Here is a 27008-nt window from a genome sequence, read left to right as displayed (position 1 = left end):
CACACTAGCCCCAGAGCAGCACACTACTGAAATTGTAAGAATTGTTTATTTCTGGAATTTTCCATTTAATATTTTCAGACCACAGTTGACTGCCAGTAACTGAAACCACAGCCAGCAAAACCGGGGACAGGGGAGACGACTGTATATTGTATGTCAGGTAGAGATACTGGCTGTGAAGAAAAGGTGGTAGAGTGTTGGCGCAGGGAGCAGGTGTGGTTGCAGTTTACATAGGTGGCCTGAGTTGCAAGGCCTTGTTTAAAAAGTAGTTTTTGTTCGCAGCCCTGAAGGGGGTGAGGAGATGAGTCATGTGGTTCTGAGGGAGGAAGAACTTCTACGCAGAAGGAAGAGAAGCTTGAAGACCCTGAGGGCTGTGACTGGAGCAGAGCATGGGAGAGAGTAGTAGATGCCCAGGATGGAGACTTTGGCTGTACTCTTGAGGGGGCAGAGAAGCCATAGACAGTTCAGAGCAGAAGAATGATGTGACCTGACTTACATATGAGAGAAACGTTCTAGCTTCCGGATTCAGAAGAGGACGTAGGCAAACAAGGAAGAGGCAAGGAGCACAGCTAACCAGAGGAAAGAGTAGGGTGCTGTGGGCCCAGGGCAGTGATGAGGGGTGTCTGCCCACGGGACTGGAAGTAGGGAGTGCTGGGTGTGTGTCGAGTCGGCGCACGCACGCAGATCCAGGGCTGGACCGCAGGGAGAATGACAAGCTCCCAGCTCTTAAAAGTGACAACTGGGAGGCGGGGGTGGTCCTTGGTGAGACCCCTGGAAACAACTAGTGGTTGTTTGGAGGGCATTCAAGTCACTTTTTTACTCCATTTAACTCTGAACAGGCTTCTTGTTGAATAACGATTATCTTGATTACTGAGGCAGCTCTATCAGGTTGCTAATCTGCTATTAGAGGATTAGTCCAGATAGTCATGGAAATTTACTCTCCTGCTTTCTACCTATTGATCTACCTTCTGCCTTTTAGAGCCCACATTCACAGAACTTTAGCTATTTGAAGAGAGACCACAATTCTCCCGACCCTCCTCTTTTTTTAAAAAAAAATATATTTATTTTTAGAGAGGGGGGAAGAGAAGGAAAAAGAGAGGGAGAGAAATGTGCAAGAGAAATATCAGTCAGTCACCTCTCACACACCCCAACTGGGGGACCTGGCTCACAACCCAGGCATGTGTCCTGACCAGGAATTGAACTGGCCACCTTTCAGTTAGTAGGTGTGCACTCAATCCTTTGAGCCACACCAGCCAGGGCCCCACCCTCCTCTTTAGGGAGGGGAAGGGAACTTCATGTTTTCCAATATCTTCACTTATTTCTTCAGTCATCATTTAGTCATCAGAACAGAGTTTTCTTTGTGTAAACCTAACTGACTGGGGCGGAGACTGAACCTGTGATTTGGTCCTCTCACTACTACCAGGCTGTAATCTTTCAAACTCCGGGACCACATCAGTAACTTTGTGCCACATATTTTTATTAAGTACCGGACACTACTTGCTTCTACAAGGGTAACTCCGTTCCTCAAGTTGCTCAAAGCCCCTGGAGAGGACAGTATTAGTTCAAGTAACAAGGCCAAGATTAAACAATTGGCAAATGCTAGTGGAGTTGGGATTCAGATCAAGACCTGTCTGCCTCTGAAACGTTGTACGAGAGATACACAGATCAGTTGCCTCTTGTACGCCCCTGGGGATCTGGCCCTGGGGATCCAGCCAGCAACCCAGGCATGTACCCTTAATGGGAATCGAACCCGTGACTCTTTGGTTCGCAGGCCAGCACTCAATCCACTGAGCCACACCAGCTAGGGCCAGATTTGGTGCTCTTTCTGCACCATCACTCTTCATCCCTCCTTTGCTACAAGACTTCATCCGGTACAAGGGTGCTAAACAGATGGCCCTGTTAAAATCATCTGTCTGTTCTTGAGAACTTGTAACACTGCCTATTGAGAACTCATTGTTTATTTTGCATGAGGATTTTCAGTTAATCACAGGCTTGGTTTTCAACTCTTATGTGGGATTGATGGCATAGATATTCCTCAGATTCTTGGAAATGTTTTGTAGGGAGAAAAAATGGAAGCAATAGTACATAGTTTTTATTGAAAATAATTTATAGGCCCTGAAGAAAAAAGTCATAATAAAATAATTTTTTGAGTTCTCTCTTCCAAAACAAATAACCCAATAAACAATTTTAAAAAATGGATTACCAACAAAGTAGGAAAGGGGCTGGATCTTTTTAAAAGTGACGCGGGATACCGTAATGTGTGCGGCCTATTTAATTTTCCCCAAAACATGCACATCTGTTGCCTTAGTGTACCTCCACAGAAACCCCATGAAGTAGGTGGCTGGCAAGGGAGAAAAGAGGTCAGTGTCTTGCTTGGTGCTCAGGAAGGCAGTTCCCATATTGATTGACTGTAGTTAACGTGGTTTTCCTCGAAGAAATAGGAGGGAATGAGTGGTCCCCGGAGCTGAGTGGTTGGTAGTCCTTTAATGCCCCCTCTCTCACTCGGGTTTTTTCCAGGGTAAACTTGTCGGAATCTGTGGCAGTGTGGGAAGCGGAAAAACATCTCTCATTTCAGCCATTTTAGGCCAGGTAAGATTTTGTAATAACAAAATCTATTGTCCTTGGCATCTTCTGCTTCTTTCTCTGGACTCTGCTTTGGAACGATATCAGGAAGAATGAATTTATTTCCTGGAGAGAATCAGGAAAGGTAGAAACAAAATGAACCCTTCATCTGCATCTCTCCTCCCCTGAACCCCCACTCTAGTCCCACCCCTTAACAGCATTGTCAGCTATCTCCCGCTGTTGGCTTCTAGTGGGGAGAGGCCAGGGGTGCTGCTAAACATCTTCCAATGCATAAGGCAGCCCCACAGCAAAGAATTATTTGGCCAAAATCTCATTAGTACTAAGAAACTTCACAAACTTTCTGACATGTTTGATCAGTCACAGTACCTTCTCCATATACTGCACAAATTTTTTGTGTGTGTTTCAGTTGTGTTTTTACCTTTCTTGAAATAATAAAGCATGATACGCCAAAAATGTGGCGTATCTTCTTCCATCTTCAATATGAAAATGGCTACACAAAAATTCACCGATTTCGATAAGTTTTTTTTAATGCATAATGACAGCTATCACAATACTAACAAAATTGTTTTAAATGAAGCTAAAGACAACTAAGCATACTAGAGCTGTTGTATGGGAAAAAACATAACAGACTTTTTGGCCAAACCAGTAACAGCCCTGACCCGACAGATTGTCACTGTCAGTCCCAAAAGGAACCCTGAAGGAAGATAAAATGGGTGAATCAATTCATATCAACTGCTGTGACTGAGAACGCAATTCAAAGCGAATGGCTCATCATGAAGTTTCTTCATGCAGGGGGTGTGGGTTCTCCATCATTGTATGGATACTCTATAATATTAGTTGATGTCTAACTGGAATTTTTTTCCCTTTGGTCCTCATTTTACAGTGTCAGCTGATCTAGCCAGTAAGCTGGATTAATTCTGAAGATGAGCTGGCCTGCCCTAAAGTTGAGGCTGTAAATCCTTTTAAATCCTTGCAACATCTTCCCCAGGGGATTCTGAAGGGCCTTCCGCCTGTGCTTCCCTTAATTAAAACAGTTTGCAGTTAGGAAGGAAGGATATAAAGTAGCTTATAGGTTGCTGAATGAAGTGCTGGATCATTCAAATCATGGTTGTGCTGGGTTCCTGTGACTTGAGTGAACCAGCAGGGAGACTGTGATTTTCTTTGCTGCTATAGCTCTGTGGAACAAAGGCGAGGTCTGGTTTGGGGTCCAAAAAGCATCCCAGGAAATTGCCAAAATTTTCAGCTTCACCATGGGAAGTGGGGGGTTCTGTTGGCTTAGGGTGGTGGTTTTGCATTATGACGCCATTGGATGGTGTCTGTCTCCGCAGATGACACTTCTGGAGGGCAGCATCTCGGCCAGTGGAACCTTCGCTTACGTGGCCCAGCAGGCCTGGATCCTCAATGCTACTCTGAGAGACAACATCCTGTTTGGGAAGGAATTTGATGAAGAAAGGCAAGGAATGTTTGGTTTCCGTGCTTTCTGTCTTGGCCACGTGAGACGCAAGGCAGCCCAACTCCGCAGGGTCTGCTCCAACCACGTCCCTGATGCTGGGTCTCTTTATGTCCCTCAGATACAACTCTGTGCTGAACAGCTGCTGCCTGAGGCCTGACCTGGCCATTCTTCCCAACAGTGACCTGACTGAGGTACAAGCCTTGTGCTCCTGACGGGGCGTGTATTTAGCAGAGAGGATTCTGGAAGATGGGTGGCAGGGCTATGCCAGAGCCGCCTCCTAGGAGTGCATCTCAAATACAAGTGACAAAAGCCTACACAGTGAGATTCACTTTTACTGGGACTTTATGTTAGGCAAGCATTCGTGCCTTAGGGCAGGGATATCAACACCCTGGGTTTTAAGCATTTAAGTATTTCCTATGTCAGGTGGATTTTTAATAAAAGCCCATTGCTGGTTCAGAGTTAATGTTTTCTACACTTTCACTTTTGAAACCGTGAGTCAAGCATGTGTACACTGAGCTTCCCTGAACTGCACTCTGCCCACCTGCTTACCCGGATGCAGTCTGTGGAGCACCCTCTTCCTTCAGAAAGAAAGAGGCCGCTGCTGCCCTGACTGACGTGGCTCCGCGGGTTGGGTGTCATCCCTCAAAGGGAAAGGTTGCTCCCATTCAATTCCCAGTCAGGACACACTCCTGGGTTGCAGGTTCGATCCCAGGTCAGGGCACATACAAGAGGCAACCTATCAATGTTTCTCTCTCATCGATGTTTTTCTTCCTCTCTTTCTCCCTCCCTTTTCCTCTCTCTAAAAATAAATAAATAAAATATTTTTTAAAAAAAAGAAGAAGAAAGAGGTTGCTGCACAAACCCATCTGTGGCTCTCTGCCCTGGCGCAGTTCCCAGAGGGGTGTCTTTGGAACTGGCCCTCTGCGTCCTGAGACACCTCTCCTGACCAGCCCCGGAGGTCTCCGGGGCTGGCACTTTTATTCTGCTGATTTCAGTAAAATCCCTCAAACCATATTTGGTGAATGTGTTAATTAGTTCACTGGCTTTCCAGATCAGCAATATCAGTGACACTGGGAACTTGTTAGAAATGCAAGTTACTAGGCCCCACTCCAGAGCTACTGAGTCAGAAACTCTAGCAGCGGGGCCCAACCACCTGTTTTGACAAGCCCTGCAGGTAATTCTGATCCCTGCTCAAGTTTGAAAACCTTTTAATTAGTTGAATGTTTTTGTAAGGGCAAGACTTTTAACTATGACAGGGCCAGTCACCACTTGACAGTTGATATATTCACTTGTCCATTTATCAGGGAACATTTGTCAGGTGCTTGCTGTGTGCCAGCAACATGTGCAGATTCTCCTGGGCGTTGGGAGTGTAAAGGAATAGGACAGTCACCTGCACCCTCAGAAAGCTTACAGTTGAGAAGATGACACCCACACACGAGGCACAACATAAGCTGATGAAAGAGGCCCCTTTCTTTTGAGTGTTGGTGAATAAGAAGCAGGGATGCTTGACAGAGGAGAGGATGCCAGAAGTGAACAGATACAGTACCGGAAAAGGCATGATGGTGGTCATACGTGTTCATAATGTACACAGTATTTAAAACGGAGTAGATGCCAGGGTGTGCCGGGGGATTGTCGAGGATGCTGAGAGCTGCTGGGGAAGCCACTTTGTGTGCCATGTTTGGTTGTTTAGAGTCTATCCTTCAGGGCCCTTGACGAGTTTTAAGCGAGAGTGGGACATGGTCAGCTTTGTGTGTTAGAAAGCTCATTCTGCCCACAGAAAATGGACAGGAGAGGGGTGTCCACAGGAAGTGGCAAGGCCAGATGTAGGATTGACTAGTAACCAGTGGTGGTGGGAGAGAAGGAGGCATCTGGGCTGATTCTTCCAGGTCCAGTGTGGGCCCCAGCGGATCATAGCGGCTGCTTGCCCAGGTGGGGAGTTCAGTAGAAGGAGCCATTTCAGGTGGAGGAGAGGAGCAGTGACTGGGATGATCACTAAGCCCAGTTCTAGACTTGAGCTGGTGGCCTCACTGTGCTTTCTGGGCTCCTGTAGATTGGCGAGCGAGGAGCCAACCTGAGTGGTGGGCAGCGCCAAAGGATCAGCCTTGCCCGGGCCTTGTACAGTGACCGGGACATCTACATCCTGGATGACCCCCTCAGTGCCTTAGATGCCCATGTGGGCAACCACATCTTCAACAGTGCTATCCAGAAGCACCTCAAGTCCAAGACGGTTCTCTTTGTTACCCACCAATTACAGGTATGGCCCTTTCTTCCTTCCCCAGGCTGCCCACAGTGGCATGAGAAATCAGAGACAGCGAGTAGGGCTTGGTCCTTCTTGGTACCTTTGTGGTCTCCTAGAAGTTCCTGGAACCATGAGTATTTATGTACTAAGCAAATAGCCGACTGGCCCATTGTACCAATAAAGCTTTGTTGTACCAATGCACCAGACGGCTATCTGAATCACAGATCCTTGGGGCATGTTAGCTTCTACAAAGAAATCAGTAAGAAGGGGTAGGCTGATGACAGAATTTTGGTCTGAGATTGTTTGAAAAGTATTATGTTAATTTAAGTGGGAACTGTTTAGGGAAAACAAGGTCTTCTCCCCCTGTCATTCCATGACAAGTAGCCACTTGGGAGAGCAGCTCAAGAATGTGCCACCTGCTTTGCTTATGTTGTCAGCTTTGGGGGTTAACCACCCCCCATTCTGCCGCAGAAAGCCAGTAAGCACGTGTACTTCCGAGTGCAGTAAAAGGGGTGAAGTTTAATGCAAGGCTCCTGTGGCTCCCCCAGTAGATTTATGTCAAAAACTGGAGGAACTGCACGAACTATGTCAGGCATAACAAACCAAAGTGGGTTCACAGTCTTGGTACTGTTGACATTTTGGGTCAGGTAGCTCTTCGATGTGGGGGGCTGTCCTGGGTATCCCTGGCTTCTATCCACTAGGTGGCAGTGGCACCCCCCTGTCCGGTTGTGACAATCAACAGTGTCTCCAGATAGCGCCAGATGTCTGCTGGGGGGCTCGATCGCTTCAAAGTTGAGAACCGCTAGACTGAGGTCTGAGTGATTGGACTCTTTGCACAAGTATCAACAGCACTGTGTTATCCCTGCCCTTATCTCTAGTACCTGGCTGATTGTGACAAAGTGATATTCATGAAAGAGGGCTGTATTACAGAAAGGGGCACCCATGAGGAGCTGATGAATCTAAATGGTGACTATGCTACCATTTTTAATAACCTGTTGCTGGGAGAGACACCCCCAGTTGAGGTAAGAATCACATGGCGTTTGTTTGCATCTCCACCTTTCTCGCCAGGGAGGCATGACCTTACCCTGATGGCCAGATCATCGCGGCTGAATCGGTGCCTGTGTCTTACAGGCAGAGCCCTGTTCTCTGATGACCAGACTGCTGTGCTTTAGTTTACATGCTAGTTCTACTCTAGGAGAGCAGGGCTGTGGGGCTGGCGAGCCAAGGACTTCTGTCACCGAGAACTTGTTAATAAGGCAATGACAGGTGGCGGGGGGGTTGGGTGGGGGGACAATGAGGGCTCTGGGTTGCCAGGTTAAGAAACGACCAAACCTGTATAGTTTTTATGAGCTTATTTGAACAAAACCAATGACATTCCTAGGAAGCAAGATCTCAAATGCTCTGGAGAATGACAGTTTGCAGTTTCTTTTATACATTTGGAATTAAGGAAGGAGTTTAGGGAAGGCAGGGGAAAAACATGGCAGAGATTAGATTACATAATAGTTAACAAGATGATAGCTCTCTTGAAGGTAGTTGAGCTTTACAGGTGTCTGGGAAACAGGATTACTTCTGGCACTTCAAAGCTTTCTTAACCTAGATGTACAAGGACAATAGACAGGGCTGGCTTAAACCTTTTACCAAAGAAGATCTAGGCCTGGGGCATTACTACCCAAAGACCTGCCCAGTTAGGAATTAGGAATTAATGTTTAAATCACCCTGTGAGGTTCCTTTCAGTTAGGAAAGTTTCATTTCAAAGACTCCATCAATCCTGATTGAAGCATATGAAGCTCCTTTTTTAATAAACAAGTGACTAAGGAGCCAGGAAAGAGAAATTAAACATTGTATGCATTTAAAAACGACCCGTGGTATCCTGGTTGCTGACTTGGCACTCACAAACTAACAGCTCTTATGTCCCAATTACTGACTGGATTAGGCACAAAATAGACTTTTGTCCTATTTAGTCATTTAAACAGAGTTCTGTAGCAAAATAGGATCATCCCTCACTTTCACAGCTGAGGAAATGGAAGCTCAGAAAAGTTAAGCAGTTTGCTATTGTTAAATAACAAACTTCAACCCAGTAAAGTGAAGATTTCATTGGCTTTATTAAGTCATTAGTGAATCTGGCAGCATCCTAACTAGCAACTTAGAAGGACTCTCCCAGGAGTGGTACAAAATGGGAGAAAGAGGATGGGACAAGGGGATTCAATAGAGTGGGTTCTTTCAGGCAAAGTTCATTTTCCCTTGGGAGAAGGCAGAGGGCGTCTTATCAGGCACTTTACCTTACTAATGTTGATCAGGAAATTCCAGGCTGAATGGTTTAAAATAGCACTCCTAGGAGAGGATAAAACCTCACTTAGGTTAGGTACCAAGTCCTGGTGTGGCTTAGCAAAAGCGACTCCATTTTGGTCGTTTCTTTTTAACACTAACAAGGGCACTGTGACTCTAAAGTGCTCTCTCTCCCACGCTGCCCTACTCCCTGTGGCCACACAGAAAGATGGCAGTTCTCCATGGCTTTACTTTCGGTTCCGAGTTAGGCAAATACGTGGGCGTACTTACTTAGACTTAGCCAAGGAGCTTGTTCTTCCTTCTTGCCAACCTGCTCTCATATGAACTCTTTATTCTGTGGTCACCTTGAGTCCTAGGGGTACACTCAGACTGGGCCAGAAGCTTTTTCTTAGCTACCAGGTCATTTTGATGTCTGAGAGGGATAAAAGCAGGAAGTCATTGGTCATTGGGATCTTTGCTGGGAGTCTTTGGGTGTCATCCTGTTTGATTTCAGGTAGAGCACAGCTAACTGTTCATGACCGATTAGTTCTTGGCCTTTTGGAGTAACTCAAATGTTCCAAGTGGCATCAGTAACTTCCAAAGACACCCTGGTGCAGATTTGGATTTACAATCGCTCCCGACTCGTCCTCCTCTCTGCAGACATGGAGGGGAAATTAGAGGAAGAGAAGCTAAAACGTGAAATGTCCACAGAACAATAGACTTGGAGAGTTGATGAGCTGTAGTGGGAGAGCATACTTTTCGTTTGCCGCTTGACTTTCCTGAGCTTCAGTTTCCTCATCTTACAGAGGGGATGGTACCGGCCTCTTAGATTTGTGGCATCAATTAAATGAAGCATGTAATGTCCTTACTCTAGTAAGTGGTCAGCAAATGGTAATTTTCTTTTTAGACAGTGCATTTATTCATGTATGGCAGTAAATATAGAACCCTGACTCGTATTCCAGGTGTGGCCCTGAATTTTATGCTGTCTTGTGACTTTTTTCACTCAGTTTAAAAAGTCTAGTTGGAGAGCACCCCGGGGTCATGAGGGTGACTATGGCATAGAATGCGATGTAGTGAACTGTGTTAAGAGAATTTTCTGTATAAAGATATAAGAGGAACCTAGGAGAACATTAAATAGTTCCTAATCTCTCAGGTTCCGTTTGGTGAATACTCACCAAGTTCCTCTGTGCCCTGTTAGGGGAAGTTCTGGGTATTGGGCCCTGGGTGGGTTCTAACCCTGAGTGAGAAGTCACCCACCTCCCTGAGGGACACACAGTCTCCTAGGGAAGACCAGGGTGCTGTGCTCTTGCACCAGGCCACATTTGTAGCAACTGTGCTGTCGGTAGACTACTGCAAACAAATTGCCTAGACAGTTTGGAGTTGCCACAGGGAGGGTGTAAGATTTGAATCTGGGGCTATCTGTGACTGCCTTGGGACAAGGGAAGGGTCATTCCCAGTGAAGAACCAGTGTGGACAAAGGCACAGAAAGGGGAAGTCACGGTGATATAAGGAATGGTGGGAAATCAGTATGGCATCGGAGGAGGAGCCCCAGGAAGGGGAGAGGAACTTGCAGGTAGGCTGGGGCCAGAATGTGGAGGTCTCACAAAGCCAGACTGGGGAGTTTGAGGATGTCCTGTGGTGGCAGTGGGACATGGTCGGCTCTCTGATTTTATTCAGTGATGTGGGGAGGAATGCAAATGACCCCAGCCTTAACACTTTGGACAAATGGGAGTGGATGAGGACAGAAAGGTTACTGCTGTGTTTGGAGTTTGGGGCTTCTGTGACTTCGGGAAAAGCGATGTCAACAGAGTAGGAACCCAGATCTCAAAGACTGAAGGAGTTGAGGAAGTACAAGAAAGAAGAATAGGTGGCCCTTTTAAGAACCTGGATGTATCTCTTTTCAGTAATAGCAGTAGCTTGGCAGATGATTCTCTAGTGTGTCTGTGGACACTTGTCTGAATGGCTATGTCATAACTGGAGACACTTTTTCTAGATTAATTCCAAAAAGGAAACCAGCGGCTCACAGAAGAAATCACAAGACAAGGGTCCTAAAACTGGATCAGTAAAGAAGGAGAAAGCAGTGAAGCCAGAGGAAGGTAATGACCTTTTCTGAGATTTTAGATCCTTCATTAAAGCCTGTCGGCAGGTATGCCTTGTGTGATTCATGATGTTGGATAGCACTGTGTGTCGGAGAGTACCTGGCCTTTTATTCCTGCAGTAACGGAGTACTTACGTAATACAGGAGACTGTGAGGCACCTTCTGTCTTCTTAAACAGACCAAGGCAATAAGAAAGCCTTTTGATCCCATCTCCTCCCATGCAGGGTAGGGCAGGTATGGGTAACTGTAGCTGAGTCACCTGGGTATGGAAAAACTGAATGGTGAGCAGAGAGGTATACCCTTCCTTCCTGTGATTCACCTCTGCTCTTTAAAAGTCAGTGCCAACCAAGGCAGAGGTGTTCCAGCTCCAAGGGTGCCTGTGTTCTCAGTAGCTCCCTGTTAGAATGGTACACTCCTCGGAGATTGCCCCAGAACTGTGGGAAAGAGTGACACTAGGGTTTTTCCCACCTAGGGTTTTTCCCACCTGACTTCCCTGTGCACAGTCCTGGTCTTTTAGCACCTTTATCTTATCAACTGGAACAAGTCATGGGAGAAAGAAAAGCAATTTACAATACAGATATTTTCACTGTGGTGAATTCTAAGCTGGAAGTCAGTTTGCCACCTTTTCTGCCCTCAAAAGAATGCAGTTCTGTTTTGTTTTTAGGGGCTTTTTTCAACTTTATTTTTTAGGGGCTTTTTTCAACTTTATTTTTCATTGTATTTTCTTCCCTTTACCATTTAGTCCCCCGACCACCACCACCCCCGAGTCCCCACGGCCCTGTTTTGAAGTTCTCTTTCTGTTGTGTCACCTGAGGCTTGGAATCTGAGGTTTGAAGTATTTGAGGTTTTGAATCCTGGATTTGCACTGTTTTCACTTCTTTGGTCTTAAAACTGCAACAGGTGTTTGGTGTTAGGAGTTGAGCCTCCTAATTTACCACTCCCTGCCTCTGTTCTTTCTTTTAATAAACCAGATTTCAATTTTGAACTCAGGTGGGACTTAAGATACCTTACTCGCATTCACTGAGCCAACACAGCACAAAGCTGAGACATCTGTCAGTTCCTGCCGAGGCAGTATGAAAAACAGAATATCCTTAGGGAATATTTGTTCTTATCTACACAGCCACTAAACCTGGACACTTGCAACTGATAAAATGCCCTTGGCCTGTGTGGCTTGTTCCAAGGCAGTTAAAGGTGTGTGATGAGGAGGAAGAGGTCTCCTGTTAGGCCCTTTCTCTGTAGTCTCGCCCCAGCATCAATCACCTGACCACACCTGGGAGCCCCTGGCAGCCATCCCCGAATCTTTCCTCTCTTTCTGCGAGTGTGCCTCCTGGGACTCCACCCCATGGCCACAGCCCCGGTGCAGCCTTCATCATCCCCTCCCAGTGTCCCAGCTGTCTGTGCACCATGCTGACAGCTGGGAGATAGAGCGGAAAACCGGGGCGCAACCAACTCACCTTCCTGCACGGGGTCTTTCGGTGGCCTCCTCCCATTTTCGAAGCAGTGTTTTCTAATCTTTTTCCTGAGGTGCCACATGGAGAAAATGGTGTTATTTGTGTGGGACACTGGGATGCACGGAGCAGGCGGCTGTCTGCTACAGGTGACTGGATGACCATCCCAGGCCCATCTAGCTCAATAGGCCTGGGGGGGCGGTCAAATCTCCACACACCTGTGGCCCATTCTCTTGAGAAGTTCTTGTCTGAAGGATAATGTTCGAATACCTCTGGCTGCAGCCTGCCTAATCGGCCCGATTCCTTGCCACTCCGCCGGCACACATCCAGTTGAAGCCACGACGGCTCAGTCGTCTGTCTTTGCCATCTGGCTGTTTCCCCACCTCTCTGCCAGTGTTCACGCTATCCCTTGTTTCCCCACCTGGCTGACTTGCTGACCTTTGAGGGGCAGTATGTACTACACTAAAGGCTTCCCTGACACCTTCCTGCTCAGCACCCCGCCATTCCCCAAGTAGGTTAGATACACCTCCCGGATGTTCCCTGCTGCCCTGCATATAGCTCTGGCCTGGCATCCAACGCATTTTAGTAGCTTTATGTGCTTACTGAGCCATACGTAATGGACTGTGGAAGCATCCTCAGGGGGACCTCAAGGGCGGGACCTGATCTTACTCTTCCTCACAGCTCCAGGGCCTCATCCTGGGCCTGTTTATAGGGGGCACTTAGTAAATGTTGAATGGATGAATGAATGCTCTGATAGAGAGGAAATAATTCTGCTCTGTGAAACTAGAAGATCTCTTTGATTTTGCTCTTTTGTAGGTGAATTAATATTGGAAAAGTAGCTTTTTCCTCCTGAGTTGGTGTTTCTTTCTTTCTTACCTAGGGCAGCTGGTGCAAGTGGAAGAGAAGGGGCAGGGTTCAGTGCCATGGTCAGTGTACGGCATCTACATCCAGGCTGCTGGGGGCCCCTTGGCTTTCCTGTTCATTATATCCCTCTTCATGTTGAATGTGGGCAGTACCGCCTTCAGCAACTGGTGGTTGAGTTACTGGATCAAGGAAGGAAGTGGGGTAAGGTTACTCATTAATGGGAAAGTTGTATGTCTAAGAATATGGCCATCTCTCCATATCCCCTGGCCATGCTTAAGGAAACTAGTTTTCGATTAAAAGACACAATGAACAAGGGTCACCCAGGATGAAAAAGATGAGTCCCTAACATAACCTCACAGGATAGTTGCTCCCTGACCAACTCAAGAAACGGTAGAGCTGATCGGTAGCACACCTATGGGCTGCCTGCCCTTAAATCCATTAAAAAAAGAGAGAAGGAGTGGGGCAAAGCTCTCCTAGTGTTTGCTGCCCCAGGTCCCAGAGTGATTATCCTGCACCCTCCCCTTGAGCTGAGAAAGGCCCTGAGTGGGGTTCTTGGCAGTCCTTAGGAGCCCTGCCTCACTGATCTTTGCTTCCGGACAGAACACCACGGTGACTCACGGGAACAGGACCGCTGTGAGCAGTAGCATGAAGGACAACCCTCATATGCAGTACTATGCCAGTGTCTATGCCCTCTCCATGGCTGTCATGCTGGTCCTGAAAGCTGTCCGAGGAGTGGTCTTTGTCAAGGTATGCAGTGACGGCCTCTGCTCCTCCGCACGCTGGTAACGGGCCAGGCTTTGGCACGGCCTCTCTCGGGTTTATTCGGAGGAGGGGAGCTCCTTCGAAGCATGCCGGCCTTCTCTGAAATGACCTGTATCCCATTAGCCTCGGCCTTTTTCTGATAGGCACTGTCTTCCTCCGTGGCCATCGGGCCTTCTCCAGTTTGGGGAGTGGGTGTCCTGTAGAGGAGGAACCGAGCCTGCCCATGTCCCTGGGCCTCGGGCCCCTGATTACTTTGCACTCTGTTCCTTAGGGCACACTGCGAGCCTCCTCCCGGCTCCATGATGAGCTTTTCCGAAGGATCCTTCGAAGCCCTATGAAGTTTTTTGACACTACCCCCACAGGGAGGATTCTCAACAGGTTTTCCAGAGACATGGATGAAGGTATTTCTCACCACTTGCTCGCTGTGCCCTCCAGCCTTCTAGATGGCATTCCTGGATAAAGCCCATCTGTCCACCTGTGATTTCGAGAGCACAGTGGCTGCTGGTGCCTGTACCAGGAGCACTGCAGTCCTGGGCATTGCCCCCAGGATGCAACTTAAACTCAGGCGAAGGACCCATCTGATTTTTCACCGTTCATCTAAGTTTTCATTCAATCTTATTTAACCTGAAAACAAATTCAGAGGATTGAGTTAGTGTAAAGGCTTTGGACCAGGGGCATCTGAGATTCCAAAACATATATTTATTTTGGGCGTAGTTCATTGCTTTCTGGACATCTGCAACCTCTGGCAGGTTTTCTGGGTGTTGCAAGGGCTGTGCCAGCACCAGAATCTAGATACTCCCAGAGCCCAGACTATCAGTAATGCCACCTGCCGTTTACTGAGGGCTTGCTGTGTGCTGAATGTTCCACATGCCTTACCCTAGTCCTCACAGCAACCCTGTGCGGCGGGTATTGTTTCACCCACTGAACATGTGAGAAAGCGGGTGTCTAGAAAGGATAAATAATTTGCCCAAGACAGCACAGCGATTAGATAACAGTGCTGTCCATTGAGCCCAGATCTTTTTGACCCCAGGGCTAATATTTTTACTGCACTGTGCTGCCTCCATTGGAGTTCATTCCAGATGTTGATAAGCAGTGCAAAGCCATGGCCACAGGTAGCAAGGGCTCAAAGCCATCACTGGTACATAGAACTGACGCGTGACGTGATTCCATTTCTGCTCAGCGCACACACACACAAATTGAGAAAAGGCTGAAATTTAAAAGTCAGTGGTATCAGTACATCTGGGATTTGCATGAAAAAACCCTGATTCCCTCCCCTCCAAAAAAAGGTAGGAAGAGGAGACAGCCATAAAGGAGATGAAGAAAATGTAGATAACAAAATGTTTTCATTTCTATACTCTTTTGACTTTTGTGTATGTTTAAAACTTTCCACAATGTTGGTTTTGGTAAGAAAAAAGACGATGCATATATTACTTTGTAAAGAGGAAAATGCTTAAAGGGATTGGGCAGCACAGCGAACCCAAGAGAGGGCACAGGGTAGGAAGAATATTTAAATTTTCTTGGGACAGAAAAAGTTAGGGCAACCAGGTTTCTAGATTTTTCTTTGATCAGACTATTTAAAAGAGAACACACAAATTTCAGATAGGATTTTGGGGAACGTCTCCTGTTTTTACACTTCTGGTTCTGGTTTCCCTGTCTGTGGACCCCCACAGCCTGACCCTTGTCTCTTTACGGTGTCCCCAGTCGATGTGCGCCTGCCCTTCCAGGCGGAGATGTTCATCCAAAATGTCATCCTGGTGTTCTTCTGTGTTGGAATGATCACAGGGGTTTTCCCGTGGTTCCTGGTGGCGGTGGCGCCCCTCGTCATCCTCTTTGCAGTTCTGCACATTGTGTCCAGGTAAAGAGGAAGGGTTCGTGTCCTCCAGGGCAGAGGATGGCGCGCGGAGCTGCTCTCTGCCCGCTGACACAGAACTCGTTCTCTCTCCAGGGTCCTGATTCGAGAGCTGAAGCGTCTGGACAATATCACGCAGTCCCCTTTCCTCTCCCACATCACCTCCAGCGTGCAGGGCCTCGCCACCATCCACGCCTACAACAAAGGGCAGGAGTTTCTGCACAGGTTAGTTGGCTAGGATGGGGGATTGCAAAGCTCATTACTAAGGGTTCTAGTGATTTATTGATCTCTGATTAAAATTCACTTGCTTGGTGGAACTCCCTTCTGAGCAGATGAGGAGACAAAGACACAGATGTGGAGTCTGTTGGCTTTCAGTCCTTATGGGCCATAGTTGATGGAGTTTTGCTTTTTTTGGAACACCAAAAGATAGTCGTTGATATTAGACTGACATTTTATTTAGTTGTTGAATATTGTTTATATGAGGCATTTAGGTACCTGGATAGTCATTGTGGAGATTTGTACTCACAAGGGATTAGAACTGACTTAAAGTCCTTCAGCAGAGAACTGGGTAAAGAAGCTATGGTAGCCCTGACTGTGGCTCAGAGGCTTGGGAGTCATCTTGCAAACCGAAAGGTCTCCTGCCTATTCGTTTCTCTGCCTGGGTTGCAGGCCAGGTCCCTGTTTGGGGGTGTGCTAGAGGCAACTTCTTCTCTAGCACACCCCCAAAGCTACTATAGCTACTTCTCTCCTTCTCTTTCTCCCTTCCTTCCCTTCTCTCTAAAAATGAAGTAAAACCTTTAAGAAGAAGAAGTAGCTATGGTCTACTTCTAAAAAACATGAGGCGGCTCTAAAGGTACTGATGTAGAATGACTTCTAAGATACATTAGTGAGAGAACCAAGTACATGTGTGTATGCTGTCCTCCCTTTTAAGTGTGGGTGTGTATATTCAATATTTAGAATATCTCTGAAAGGATACACAAGAAACTAATATTGGCCAAAAAGTCCGTATGGTTTTTTCCATAAAATAAAAGACATATTTTTCATTTTCACCAATAACTTTGTTGATTTGGATATTTTGAGTATGTCGGCTATCTCCTGAATGGTGTAACGTTGATTATTCTCAATTAATGCCTTGATTTGATCACTGTCAACTTCAGTTGCTCCACCCAACCATGGAGCATCGTCCAGCAAAAAATCTCCAGCACAAAACTCTGCAAACCACTTTTGACACATTCGATCAGTCACAGCACCTTCTCCATACACTGCACAAGTCTTTTTTTTGCATTTCAGTTGCATTTTTACCTTTCTTGAAATAATAAAGCATAATATGCTGAAAATGTTGTGAGTTTTTTCCATCTTTAGTATTAAAAGGGCTACACAAAAATTCACCAATTTTTGATAAGTTTTTTTTTAAATGCACACTGATATGACAGCTGTCACAATACAATTTAGCAAAATTGTTTCAAATGAAGTTAAAGACAACTAAGTGCTACTAGAGCCCTCTTACAGAAAATACCAAACAAACTTTTTGGCCAACCCAATAGCTGCCACTGGAGAATGGGGAGGAGAAAAACTGACTTTCATGGTGAAATTTTTATACCTTTTAAATAGTCCATCCTGTTCATAACCTGTCTATTCCAAAAGTCAAGTGATTAAATTTTAAAAGAAAATCTAGAGTAAAAAGATTAGGTTAAACAACTCAGAAAAATAATCTTAACTTTCAGTGAAAAAGATTAAACTCTGTGTGTGTGTGTAAACATACAGACGAGTACATGTAAGAGCTTGGAAAAAAATGCTGGAAAGAAATGCAGCCAAGTATTAACTCTCATTCTAACTGGTAAGATTACTGGACTTTTTCATTTTCTCCGTCTTGGTTGCATTTTCTAATTTTCTCTGAAGAGCACATAACTTACTATAAGGAAGAAATGTGATTTTTTTTTAAAGCAAAGCACACTTGCCTGGGAAGACTTCCTGCCCTGGGCCCCTTGTTGTATGCGGACCGACGAGGTCTGAGCTGCGCTCTCTCTCTCGGACCCCTGATGATAGCAGTGCCTCCCCCCTCACTGGCAGAGGTTGTCTGCATCTTTTTGCTCTGGTTTAGCTCCTGGCTCTTTGACCCATGGCCTTGGCACACAGGTATCATTCTGACCAACGATGCTGTGTCAGCAAACGACTTCCAGTTTACTGTATCCAGTCTGAGAGCTTCCTTTTCCTGGCCTTGGGCCGTTTCTGCCGTTTGCCTTTGTAACCTCTCTTTCTTTGAGAAAATGACCCCTGATGTAAGACATTTTTCTGACATTTAGCATAGCTTCTTTATTTGGCTCCTTCCCCCATGCTTTTCCTATGCTGTTGAAGTAGACAGTTTTCCCTTTTCCCTGAACATCTTTAATATGTTTCTTTGAAAGGGTAAAACTAGAAGACCCACGTCCTCCTGTGTGTGGAGCGTGGAATACTCTGCATTCTCGAAGTTTCCACATCATTCTCCTAGCAACAAACAGGAAGTACTTAAATATTAGCACCCCGTCCATTATTCACCAGAGCTCTGACATCATCCGTGACCGGGGCGGGTGGTAGTTCATTTGCTGTTTTTGTTCCACCTTCCTCACAGGTACCAGGAGCTACTGGATAACAACCAAAGTCCTTTCTTCCTGTTCACGTGCGCCATGCGCTGGCTGGCTGTGCGGCTCGACCTGATCAGCATCGCCCTGATCACCACCACCGGGCTGATGATCGTCCTCATGCACGGGCACATTTCCCCCGCCTACGCTGGGCTTGCCATCTCCTATGCTGTCCAGGTCAGTCTCTGGCAGGGGGGCATCACCTTCACTCCCTTGAGTCTTTCCTGTATTGACCTGGGAGAGGCACGGCAGGGGCCTCTGCCCTGAGCTACCGTTTAACCTCTGATTCCTAGGGTTTCTCGCAGATGCTTTGACAGGTACCACTGGACGTGGCTTGGGTGGGAGGATGGGGGAGAGGATGGAGTGGTATATAGTAATAGAGAGATTTAAGTCTGTTGCATATGCTTAAGAAATAAGTGCTGTTTTCTTCACAAAGGTGATTTTGCAAGTAGTCTCTTAATTGTAAGTTTCTGTATTCACCACCCTGCCATCTCTGGCCCCTTTATTGTCTTCTAAGATGTACTGTCTCCTCAGTATGCTTCTTAGATGCATTTTATGTCCAGGCTCCTGCTTTTCCCGACGCCGTTACATATGTAAACACTTCTGGTCCTTAGGGATGGTTTAAGGTCTTTAGCTCAAAGAGCAACTGGACACTTGAGCTCTGATTAGGTATTTGAAGATGTTAAGGAATTATTATTAATTTTTTAGATGTCATCGTTGTATTGAAGAATGCTATTGTGATTATATTTTAGAAAGATACAAGCTGGAATATTCATGGATGACATGATAGAATATCTGGGATTTGCTTCCAAATAAAACAGAAGGGTGGGTGGCAAAAATGAAACAATATTATCTGTGAGTTGACAGTTTTTTAAGATGGATGTTTGATACATTGGCATTTATGGTACAGTCCTCTCTCCTCTCGTGTATGTTTGACGTTTTTCCATATAGGAAAGATAAACAAAGAAGTAGTCAAAGGAAGCCTGAAAAGAGACACGTGTCTTCACAGACTTCCAAACCAAGGGGCTGTCACGTCGTGCAGACAGACTTATCCAATGGGTGGTAACAGAACCCTTGGGCTGAAGTGCACGTAGGCTCTGCACCCGCTCTCTGCCCAGCCCACCTCTCTTAGTTGACTTTCCTGGAAGCGTCCCACTAGTTGCTCACAGGTTGACATGTGTCTATTTGTTGTGGCTCCCGCGGCAGGTGTGGGTACATGTGCGAAGCTACAGAGATACCTGTTAGTGGACCTGTAAAGATGGATGGAAAGCCTTTGGTGCAGGAAAGGTAGTGCCAGCAATGCCACCTGCATTCACGGAGAACGACAGATGACTGGGGGTAGTAGGCATTGTCCTAACTGTTCGCAGAAGGACTCCGTTCCTAACACCAGCTGCTGTGTGTGCCCAGTTAGTTCTCATGATCGAGTTGTGGTCCCCTAGGTGGAAGAGGTTTTCTAGCGTTGGCCTGGCATGTATTGATAATGACCTCCCTCTCGGATTTTTGTTTTCCGTTATCAGTTAACGGGGCTGTTCCAGTTTACCGTCAGACTGGCAACTGAGACAGAAGCTCGCTTCACCTCAGTGGAGAGGATCAACCACTACATCCAGGTCAGACTGCGACAGGCCTTGTGCTGCCCCCTCACCCTTCAGGGAGTCGTTTTACCCTTTTGCTGCCTCAGGTGGATGTGCGAGGAGGAGGCATGTCTTCTCGGCCTTCTCTTATCCCACAGGAGAGGACCAGCAGTCTCTCCAGCCTGCGCGGGGAGTGGAGAAGATGATTAACATAAGAGTTTCTAAATAACTTGTGAATTGTGTGATTAAGAACTTTTCCTTCATCAGCTAATTTCCAAAATGTTCCGAACCTTGTTAGTTCAGTTGAGCCGACCAATGTAACATTTTTCTAACACTGTGTAAAACCGTGTATTGTGTACATGTCAGCTTGGTTCACTTGTTAACCAGACACGACCTCAGGGCTTCCTCTTGTGCTCGAGGCAGAGACAGACGTGGGCCTCTCTCTGGAGATGGTTTGGGTACAGTAGGTCTTGGGTGGGACCCTGGCTTCTGAAGTTTTAACAGCTCCATAGCTTGTTCTAAACTGTACTCACAGTTTAAAAACCAGTTGACTTAATTGACACTGAGATTACCTAGCGCTTCCCACCATCCCCTAGTAACCCTGCTGTCTTGCCGTGGGGCAGCATCTTGCTAGCGTCCTACTTGGTACTCTGAAAGCAGTTTTCTGCAGAGAGAAGCAGCATCATGAGAAGTTAGGATTCTTTAATTTAACTCAGTTCTTAGGCGTTACCTACCTCGTGACCTGCCCAGAGACGTTGTCAACATTTGTATCATTGTTCACATGGGAAGAATACATTCCAAGCCCCACATAATTCACTTACAGGCATGCTGCTGGGAAACTGCCCTCCAGTTGACAACCAGTGTGTTGTGTGTGCTGCATTTGCTGACAGAGACGTGCTTCACTGACTTGTTTTGACAGTGAACCTCCTTATCTCATGAGTCATAGGATATTTCTGAAACTTACAAATGATTATTCTGAAAAAGAATGGCACTCAGCAATTAATATGTCTGCTAATAGCTGCTCCTTATATTTAGACATTAGCCTCTTTGCCCAGTGCCCTGGTCTGTGGAGGATTCATGGGTGTATATATGAATATGTAGTGTTTGCTTTAGTATCATGGTTGCCGAGAGTCTCTTGCTGGAGAGGTCAGCGTTGGGGGTCGTCAGCCGTGGCACAGAGGGAACCTTGCAAAAACCGCTGCGCGTCCCCAATCTGGGTGCCTGTCCCAACGCAAGTCCTTCCAGCTTGGAGTGTCAGACTTCCAGCTCCACCCCGCAGAGCACTACAGTCTGGCCCTTATTTCCCTAGCAGGCTACAAGCCCCATGACCAGTTGCCAGAAAGTTCTAAAACACTGCTCAGTTTGAGTGTTGATAACAAAAATGAAAGTGGTTATATTCACATAGAACTTTAAAGCTGGACTGGCTTTCCAAGATGATCTGATTCAGTCCCCACAATTTGCAGATGAGAAACTAAGGCCTAGAATTGGGAGCAGAGTCTGTGTCTCCTGGATTGACTGAGATACATCAGAATGCCAGGATCTGATTAAATGTTCCATGAATGGTACCTTTCTTTGGGTTTAGGCCAATGGTTTCCTAATGGTGGAATCCTGTAGTGAGTGGAATATTTTCAAAGAATTCCAATACAAAATGCTGGGTTGAAGAGGAATAGAAGGCCTCGTGCCACCCACCCTTGGCCTCCCAGGCAGTTTTGTGGAAGAATTCCGTAAGACAGAAGGTGGTTTCAAGGTCACTGTGCTGCCCCAGTGGCTGCCGAGGGGATCTTTCACCGCAAGGGGCCAGGGCTACAGCTGCTTCTGTGTGTGGCTGTGGCTGTGCTGGTCTTATCTCCATGACAAAGCCCCCAGAATCTGTGGTTGGCCTGAACGGGCTGCTTCTGTCTCCCCAGACTCTCTCTTTGGAAGCACCTGCCAGAATTAAGAACAAGGCTCCCCCCGCTGACTGGCCCCAGGAAGGAGAGGTGACCTTTGAGAATGCAGAGATGAGGTACCAAGAAAATCTGCCTCTGGTCCTGAAGAAAGTGTCCTTCACCATCAAACCTAAGGAGAAGATTGGCATCGTGGGGCGGACGGGATCGGGTAAGGACACTCCAGGGCCTCTCTGGCGAAACTTTTGAAGCTGTCGAAGTTACTGACTGTCTCATCCCTTCAAACCAGGTCCCCTGTTGATGAGTGATTAGTGTCTCAGGTCTCACTGAAACCACTTTTCTAGGATTATTTTCAACCCTGCCCTTCTAACATTTAGTGCTTCTTGCAATCATAAAAGTATCCAGTCTCACCGCAGAACATGTGGAACATACGGCAAATTACAAAGGGAAACACACCCGTAAGTCCACTCCCCGGAGATCGTGGCTGTGGACATGTCAGTGGCTATCCTGCAGGCGTTTCCTCTCAACAGATACGCGTATAAAAATGAGGTCCTTTTGCACACACAGTTTCATGGCCTGCTTTTAAAACCACCAGTTCTTGTCCATGTCAGTTCATCTTCTCAGACATGGTTTCTCTGCAGCATGATAGGAGCTTCTGCTTCATGGATCACCGCAATTTATACTCAGTGAGTCCCAGCCGTGGGGTGCTGAGGGCACCTCGCTGCCCCAAGGAGTGCTGCGGTGAGCGTCCTGATTTCCGTGCAGTCGGAGGGTGTGAGGTCTGTGTGATGTGTTGCCCATGCGGCCGCTGTTTGTCAGAGGCCAGCACAGCTCTAAATACGGAACCATGTTCCTTCGAAGACAGACATTAGTTCCTTGGTCCGACGTCAGTTGCAAAGAACTAGCAAACAGGCCTTTGTTTTAGGCATTTTACTTCATTCTGACTCTTAGAAGTGTGCTATGTATTCCCTTTAGGTTTCTAGGGCCAAGACTTCAGTAATTTAATCCCTTCCTTCTTTTCTTCCTGGATAGGGTTGCAGAGATTGAGTCTTGTCTCCTTTTACCCCGTCTACCCTTGTAGAAGAGGTCTCTCTGGATCAGTTCTCATTAGCTTTCTGGGCTCCAAGCTTCCTTTCCATCAGAACTCTTCTAGCTTTCCTTCTTGCCACGGGAGGAAAAAAAAAGCCAGCATCTTTTCTGGCCAATTTGCTTTAAAGAACCTGCCAGGAAGAAAAGGCAAAGTCATTTCCTGCTCCCTGTTTGAAGGAATTATTTCATGTGAAAACAAGATACTGCCTCTAGGTATTTTGCACTGGCAAGAGGATGCTCAGTCAAGGAGGGTGACTGACGCCAAGGCTCCTACCCCTCTCTCCCCCTCGGACTGCCTCCGCTGTTACACGTTGGCGCCCTGCTCTCCTGAAAGCTCTGGCTGGTGCCCCTTCCTGTGATTTCCCTTTCACATGAGTAAGACAGACCGAAATTCTCACCAAGACTTTATTAAATCATAAGTAGTGATAGAAGGGAAATAAACAAGAAAAATAAAATCATTATAAATAGCCTGACTTACACAGCCTAAACTCTAATCCTAATAAGCTTCTGCCAAGGCTCACAGACCCTGGTCCTGCTGTGGCTGTGCGGGCTCTGTTGCCATTTTCCCCAGCACATTCCCAGAGATTCAGGGAACTGTAGCTTCAGAGACCTGTGAAGTCTTCTAGTCCCAGGGTTCCAAACCTGGGCGTCTTGTATTAACAACTTACCCTATTTATGTGAGCACCATTCCTTTCTGAGTTTGGATCGTAAGCCACTGCCTTGGCACTGTGGGAGAGGCTCCCTCCCCTTCCTCATTCCTGGGTAAGGGGCCACTCACCGGATCCCCCAACCCTGAGTAAGGCCAGTCTCTTTTAGGAGAAGGCCTCATTAACAACAGTCCTGCTACATGGGCTTGGGTTTCCCCACTCATGTTTGGTAGATGGATGTGGGGAGCTCTGCTTTAGGAAGATGGACATTTCTCCAGGTTCTGTGGCAGGGGCCGGCCCAGGGGATACATAAGGACGCCAGAGTTGTGGCTGCAGACCCTGGGGCAAGGTACTTGTTTGTAGCCTGAATGCATGAAGTCATGAGGCTCTCCTGAGAACTTTCAGAGCCTGGGGGCCGGAGGAGGGTAGGCATCCTGCCCCCAGCCAAGGAAATGTGGTCTAACAGCTGAAATCCTGTAGTTCTAATCTAAACCATGGGTCTGAGTTGTAGGGGGGTAACAGGCAAACTGATTTAAGTGAGGGGGCCACTAGACAGGGCTTTTTCAATGTTTGTATGTTTTGACATCGTTTTAGTTCTGAGAGTCTATCCCAAGGAAATCGTCTGGGGCAGGAGCGAAGTCAGAGCAGTGACATACGCCGTAATGTTATTAGAGTCAGTTCTAAATAAACTACACGTCCCATGTGACAGGACTGGATAAGGAAAAGTACGTCCAGCCCTGGCTGGGTGGCTCAGTTGGTTGGAGTGTCGCTCCACACACCAAAAGGTTGCGGGTTCGATCCCCTTCCAGGGCACATACAGGAGGCAACCAATCGATCTCTCTCTCTCTCTCTCTCTCTCCCCCACTTCTCCCTCTCTCTCTCTCTAAAATTTATAAAAACATATCCTCAGGTGAGGATTAAAAACAAAAGAGTACATTCATGTGATAGACTGTATTACAGCTGCCAAAATTTTATCTTGGAAAGTAATAATATGATTGGATGCTTGTTATGTACTTGAGTTATGTAGTTGAGTGGGAAAGGCAATTACAGTGTTGTGTGTCTGGTATGATCTCACCTCTGAGAAAGACTAAAAGGAAGTGCATCGAACACAGCAGTAGTGATTGCGAGAGATTGATGTTATCTTCTTGAATTACTTACATAACTTAAAATGTGGATTCGATTAAGAAAAGCTGTTCTGCCCTGACCAGTGTGTCTCTGTTGGTTGGGCACTGTCCTGAAAAGTGAAAGGTCGCTGGTTCGATTCCCAGTCAGGGCACGTGCCTGGGCTGCAGGTTCGATGCCCACTCATGATATATATGAGAGACAGCTGATCAGTGTTTCTCTCTCACATCGATGTTTCCCTCCCTGTCTTTTCCCCTCCCTTCGCCTCTCTCAAAAAATCAGTAAGTAAAATTAAAAAACAAAAAGCGGTTCTGTATCACTGCGATACTGAACCCATTGCTTGACCACCCCCCCAAAACCTGTGCTTCTCCCACACCTCCCTGTCCCTGCAGACCTATCCACAGCCACTCATTTATTCAGCCCAGAGCCTCCTGCCCTTGTGCGCTTACCCCGGGACTTCTTCCACTCCCCGGCTGCGGCTGTGGTGATGGAAGGCTTTGTCTTGTTTTTCTCTCAGCTACATGAAGGGACAGAAGAGGGGGGATATCTTGTCCTCTGGTTTGCCCCCAGCTCCTCATCATAAGACTTCTGTTCTCCTCACTTTGCCTGAGAAGCATTTTTCCATTTTACTCTCAGGAGAATATGATGGTCCTTTAAATTCCTTCTCAGGCAGAAGCTGTGTGATTTAAATGTATATGCTTGGTAGCTCAGGAAAGTTCATCCTTTTTTTTTTCCTGTTTCTGGCAATTGTTTTATACATTATCTGAGGTAATCTTGGAAATAATGATTGCATAAACCAGTTTTGTAAATTGCTCATGAGCCACTTTTCTGCCTGTCTCCTCACTCACCAGGGAAGTCCTCCCTGGGCATGGCCCTCTTCCGCCTGGTGGAGTTATCTGGAGGCTGCATCAAGATCGACGGAGTGAGAATCAGTGAGATTGGCCTTGCTGACCTCCGCAGCAAACTCTCTATCATTCCTCAGGAGCCAGTGCTGTTCAGTGGCACTGTCAGGTGAGGACCCGGGCGCCCATGGGCCTTGTGCCTCACTTCAAGGCCAGGTGGGCATGTGACAGCCTCCACCTGGGACTGAGACCTGACGACCTCCAGTCTGGGGCTTCTCCTGTACACCGTGTGCTTCCCATTGCAGAGGGCTGGGGCAGCTCCCCTGTACCGGGCACCTCATTATCGAAACGGGGCTCGGAGGCCCTGCTGCGTGGTGGTGAGCAAGTCGGAGAGATCGGCGCTCAGGTCTCTGCTCTGTGACTTTGGACAAGCTTCTTGACCGCTCCCAAATGTCTTTCCCCATCCATTAAGATCTGTTGTTGTAAAGACTAAATAAATGTGTACAAATTATATGAGCACAGAGCTGAGCAAATGGTGAGCATTCAATAAACGGCAGCAGCCATCGTTGCCATCATCCTCCTTGCTCCACGCTGTCCCCTCCCCTAGGTGCGCTTCAAGTTGCCCTTCTAGTGATGGAGTCCAGGCACGGTTACTACTCATGTTTTTCCATTTCCCAGTATCTTCTCCCACCTTTAACACTCTGGGAAGATGCCTCTCTGAAGTCTGCCAGCATGCCAAAGATAAAATAATCTTCTTCTTTTTTTAAAAAAATTCTCCTTGATCTGTTATAATAGTAACCAAGAAGGAAATACGATTGAATCCCGTTCTCTTCCCTTATACTTTGTGTTGCCTTTAGCCTTAAGCTTTTGCCTCCTAAAAACAGTGGGTTTCCATAATTTGTGTCTATTCCTATCTAAGTTGCTTCTCTTTCAAAATAAAAAGTTTTAACTATATAATCAATCTAGATAGGACTTCTTTTTTTTTTAATCACTCTAAAAGTAATGTTACCCTTTCCTCTTTAATTTTTATCAGTTCCTCAAAAACTTAGTACTAATTTAACTTCAAATAACCACAGGCAGTGTTCACACTTGTCTTAAAAACTAGTTCCTTCGCCCTACCCAGCCACACCCATTTTCTTTGGAAGTGGCATTTTTTTTTTAATATATTTATTGATTATGCTATTACAGTTGTCCCATTTCCCCCCCCACTCCACTCCATCCTGCCCACCCCCCTCCCTCCCACATTCCCCCCCTATAGTTCATGTCCATAGGTCATACTTATAAGTTCTTTGGCTTCTACTTTTCCTACACTATTTTTACCCTCCCCCTGTCTATTTTCCACCTATCATCTATGCTACTTATTCTCTGTACCTTCCCCCCCTCACCCCCTCCCACTCCCTTAATGACAACCCTCATGTTCTAGTTGTTTGCCTAGTTTGCTCTCGTTTTTGTTTTATGTGTGGCCGTTAATAACTGTGAGTTTGCTGTCATTTTTACTGTTCCTATTTTTGATCTTCTTTTTCTTAGGTAACTCCCTTTAACATTTCATATAATAAGGGCTTGGTGATGATGAACTTCTTTAACTTGACCTTATCTGAAAAGCACTTTATCTTCCCTTCCATTCTAAGTGATAGCTTTGCTGGATACAGTAATCTTGGATGTAGATCCTTGCGTT

The 27008-nt window shown here is 46.5% G+C and overlaps 1 protein-coding gene across 4 annotated transcripts in view; it reads left to right on the top strand.

Annotated features, from left to right (window-relative positions):
• Nucleotides 1-27008, top strand: part of ABCC5 (ATP binding cassette subfamily C member 5) — an 86995-nt gene that overhangs the window by 50374 nt on the left and 9613 nt on the right. For 3 of the 4 annotated variants that reach the window (XM_024564067.4, XM_045198614.2, XM_053918140.2), the window contains 15 exons: nt 2515-2586; nt 3909-4033; nt 4152-4224; nt 6084-6287; nt 7151-7294; nt 10531-10633; nt 12964-13148; nt 13548-13694; nt 13981-14110; nt 15411-15564; nt 15655-15783; nt 18167-18353; nt 19694-19783; nt 21655-21844; nt 25343-25502. In XM_024564067.4, the coding sequence (XP_024419835.2) occupies nt 2515-2586; nt 3909-4033; nt 4152-4224; nt 6084-6287; nt 7151-7294; nt 10531-10633; nt 12964-13148; nt 13548-13694; nt 13981-14110; nt 15411-15564; nt 15655-15783; nt 18167-18353; nt 19694-19783; nt 21655-21844; nt 25343-25502 (2093 nt within the window). The remainder of the gene's footprint in view (nt 1-2514; nt 2587-3908; nt 4034-4151; nt 4225-6083; nt 6288-7150; nt 7295-10530; nt 10634-12963; nt 13149-13547; nt 13695-13980; nt 14111-15410; nt 15565-15654; nt 15784-18166; nt 18354-19693; nt 19784-21654; nt 21845-25342; nt 25503-27008) is intronic. The other variant, XM_045198615.2, reaches the window with a different exon arrangement.

The sequence above is a fragment of the Desmodus rotundus genome, chromosome 2 (assembly GCF_022682495.2).
Source record: "Desmodus rotundus isolate HL8 chromosome 2, HLdesRot8A.1, whole genome shotgun sequence".
Lineage (NCBI taxonomy): Eukaryota > Metazoa > Chordata > Mammalia > Chiroptera > Phyllostomidae > Desmodus > Desmodus rotundus.
Note: the sequence above shows the minus strand (reverse complement) of the source record. Positions and strands in the feature narration are given on the sequence as shown.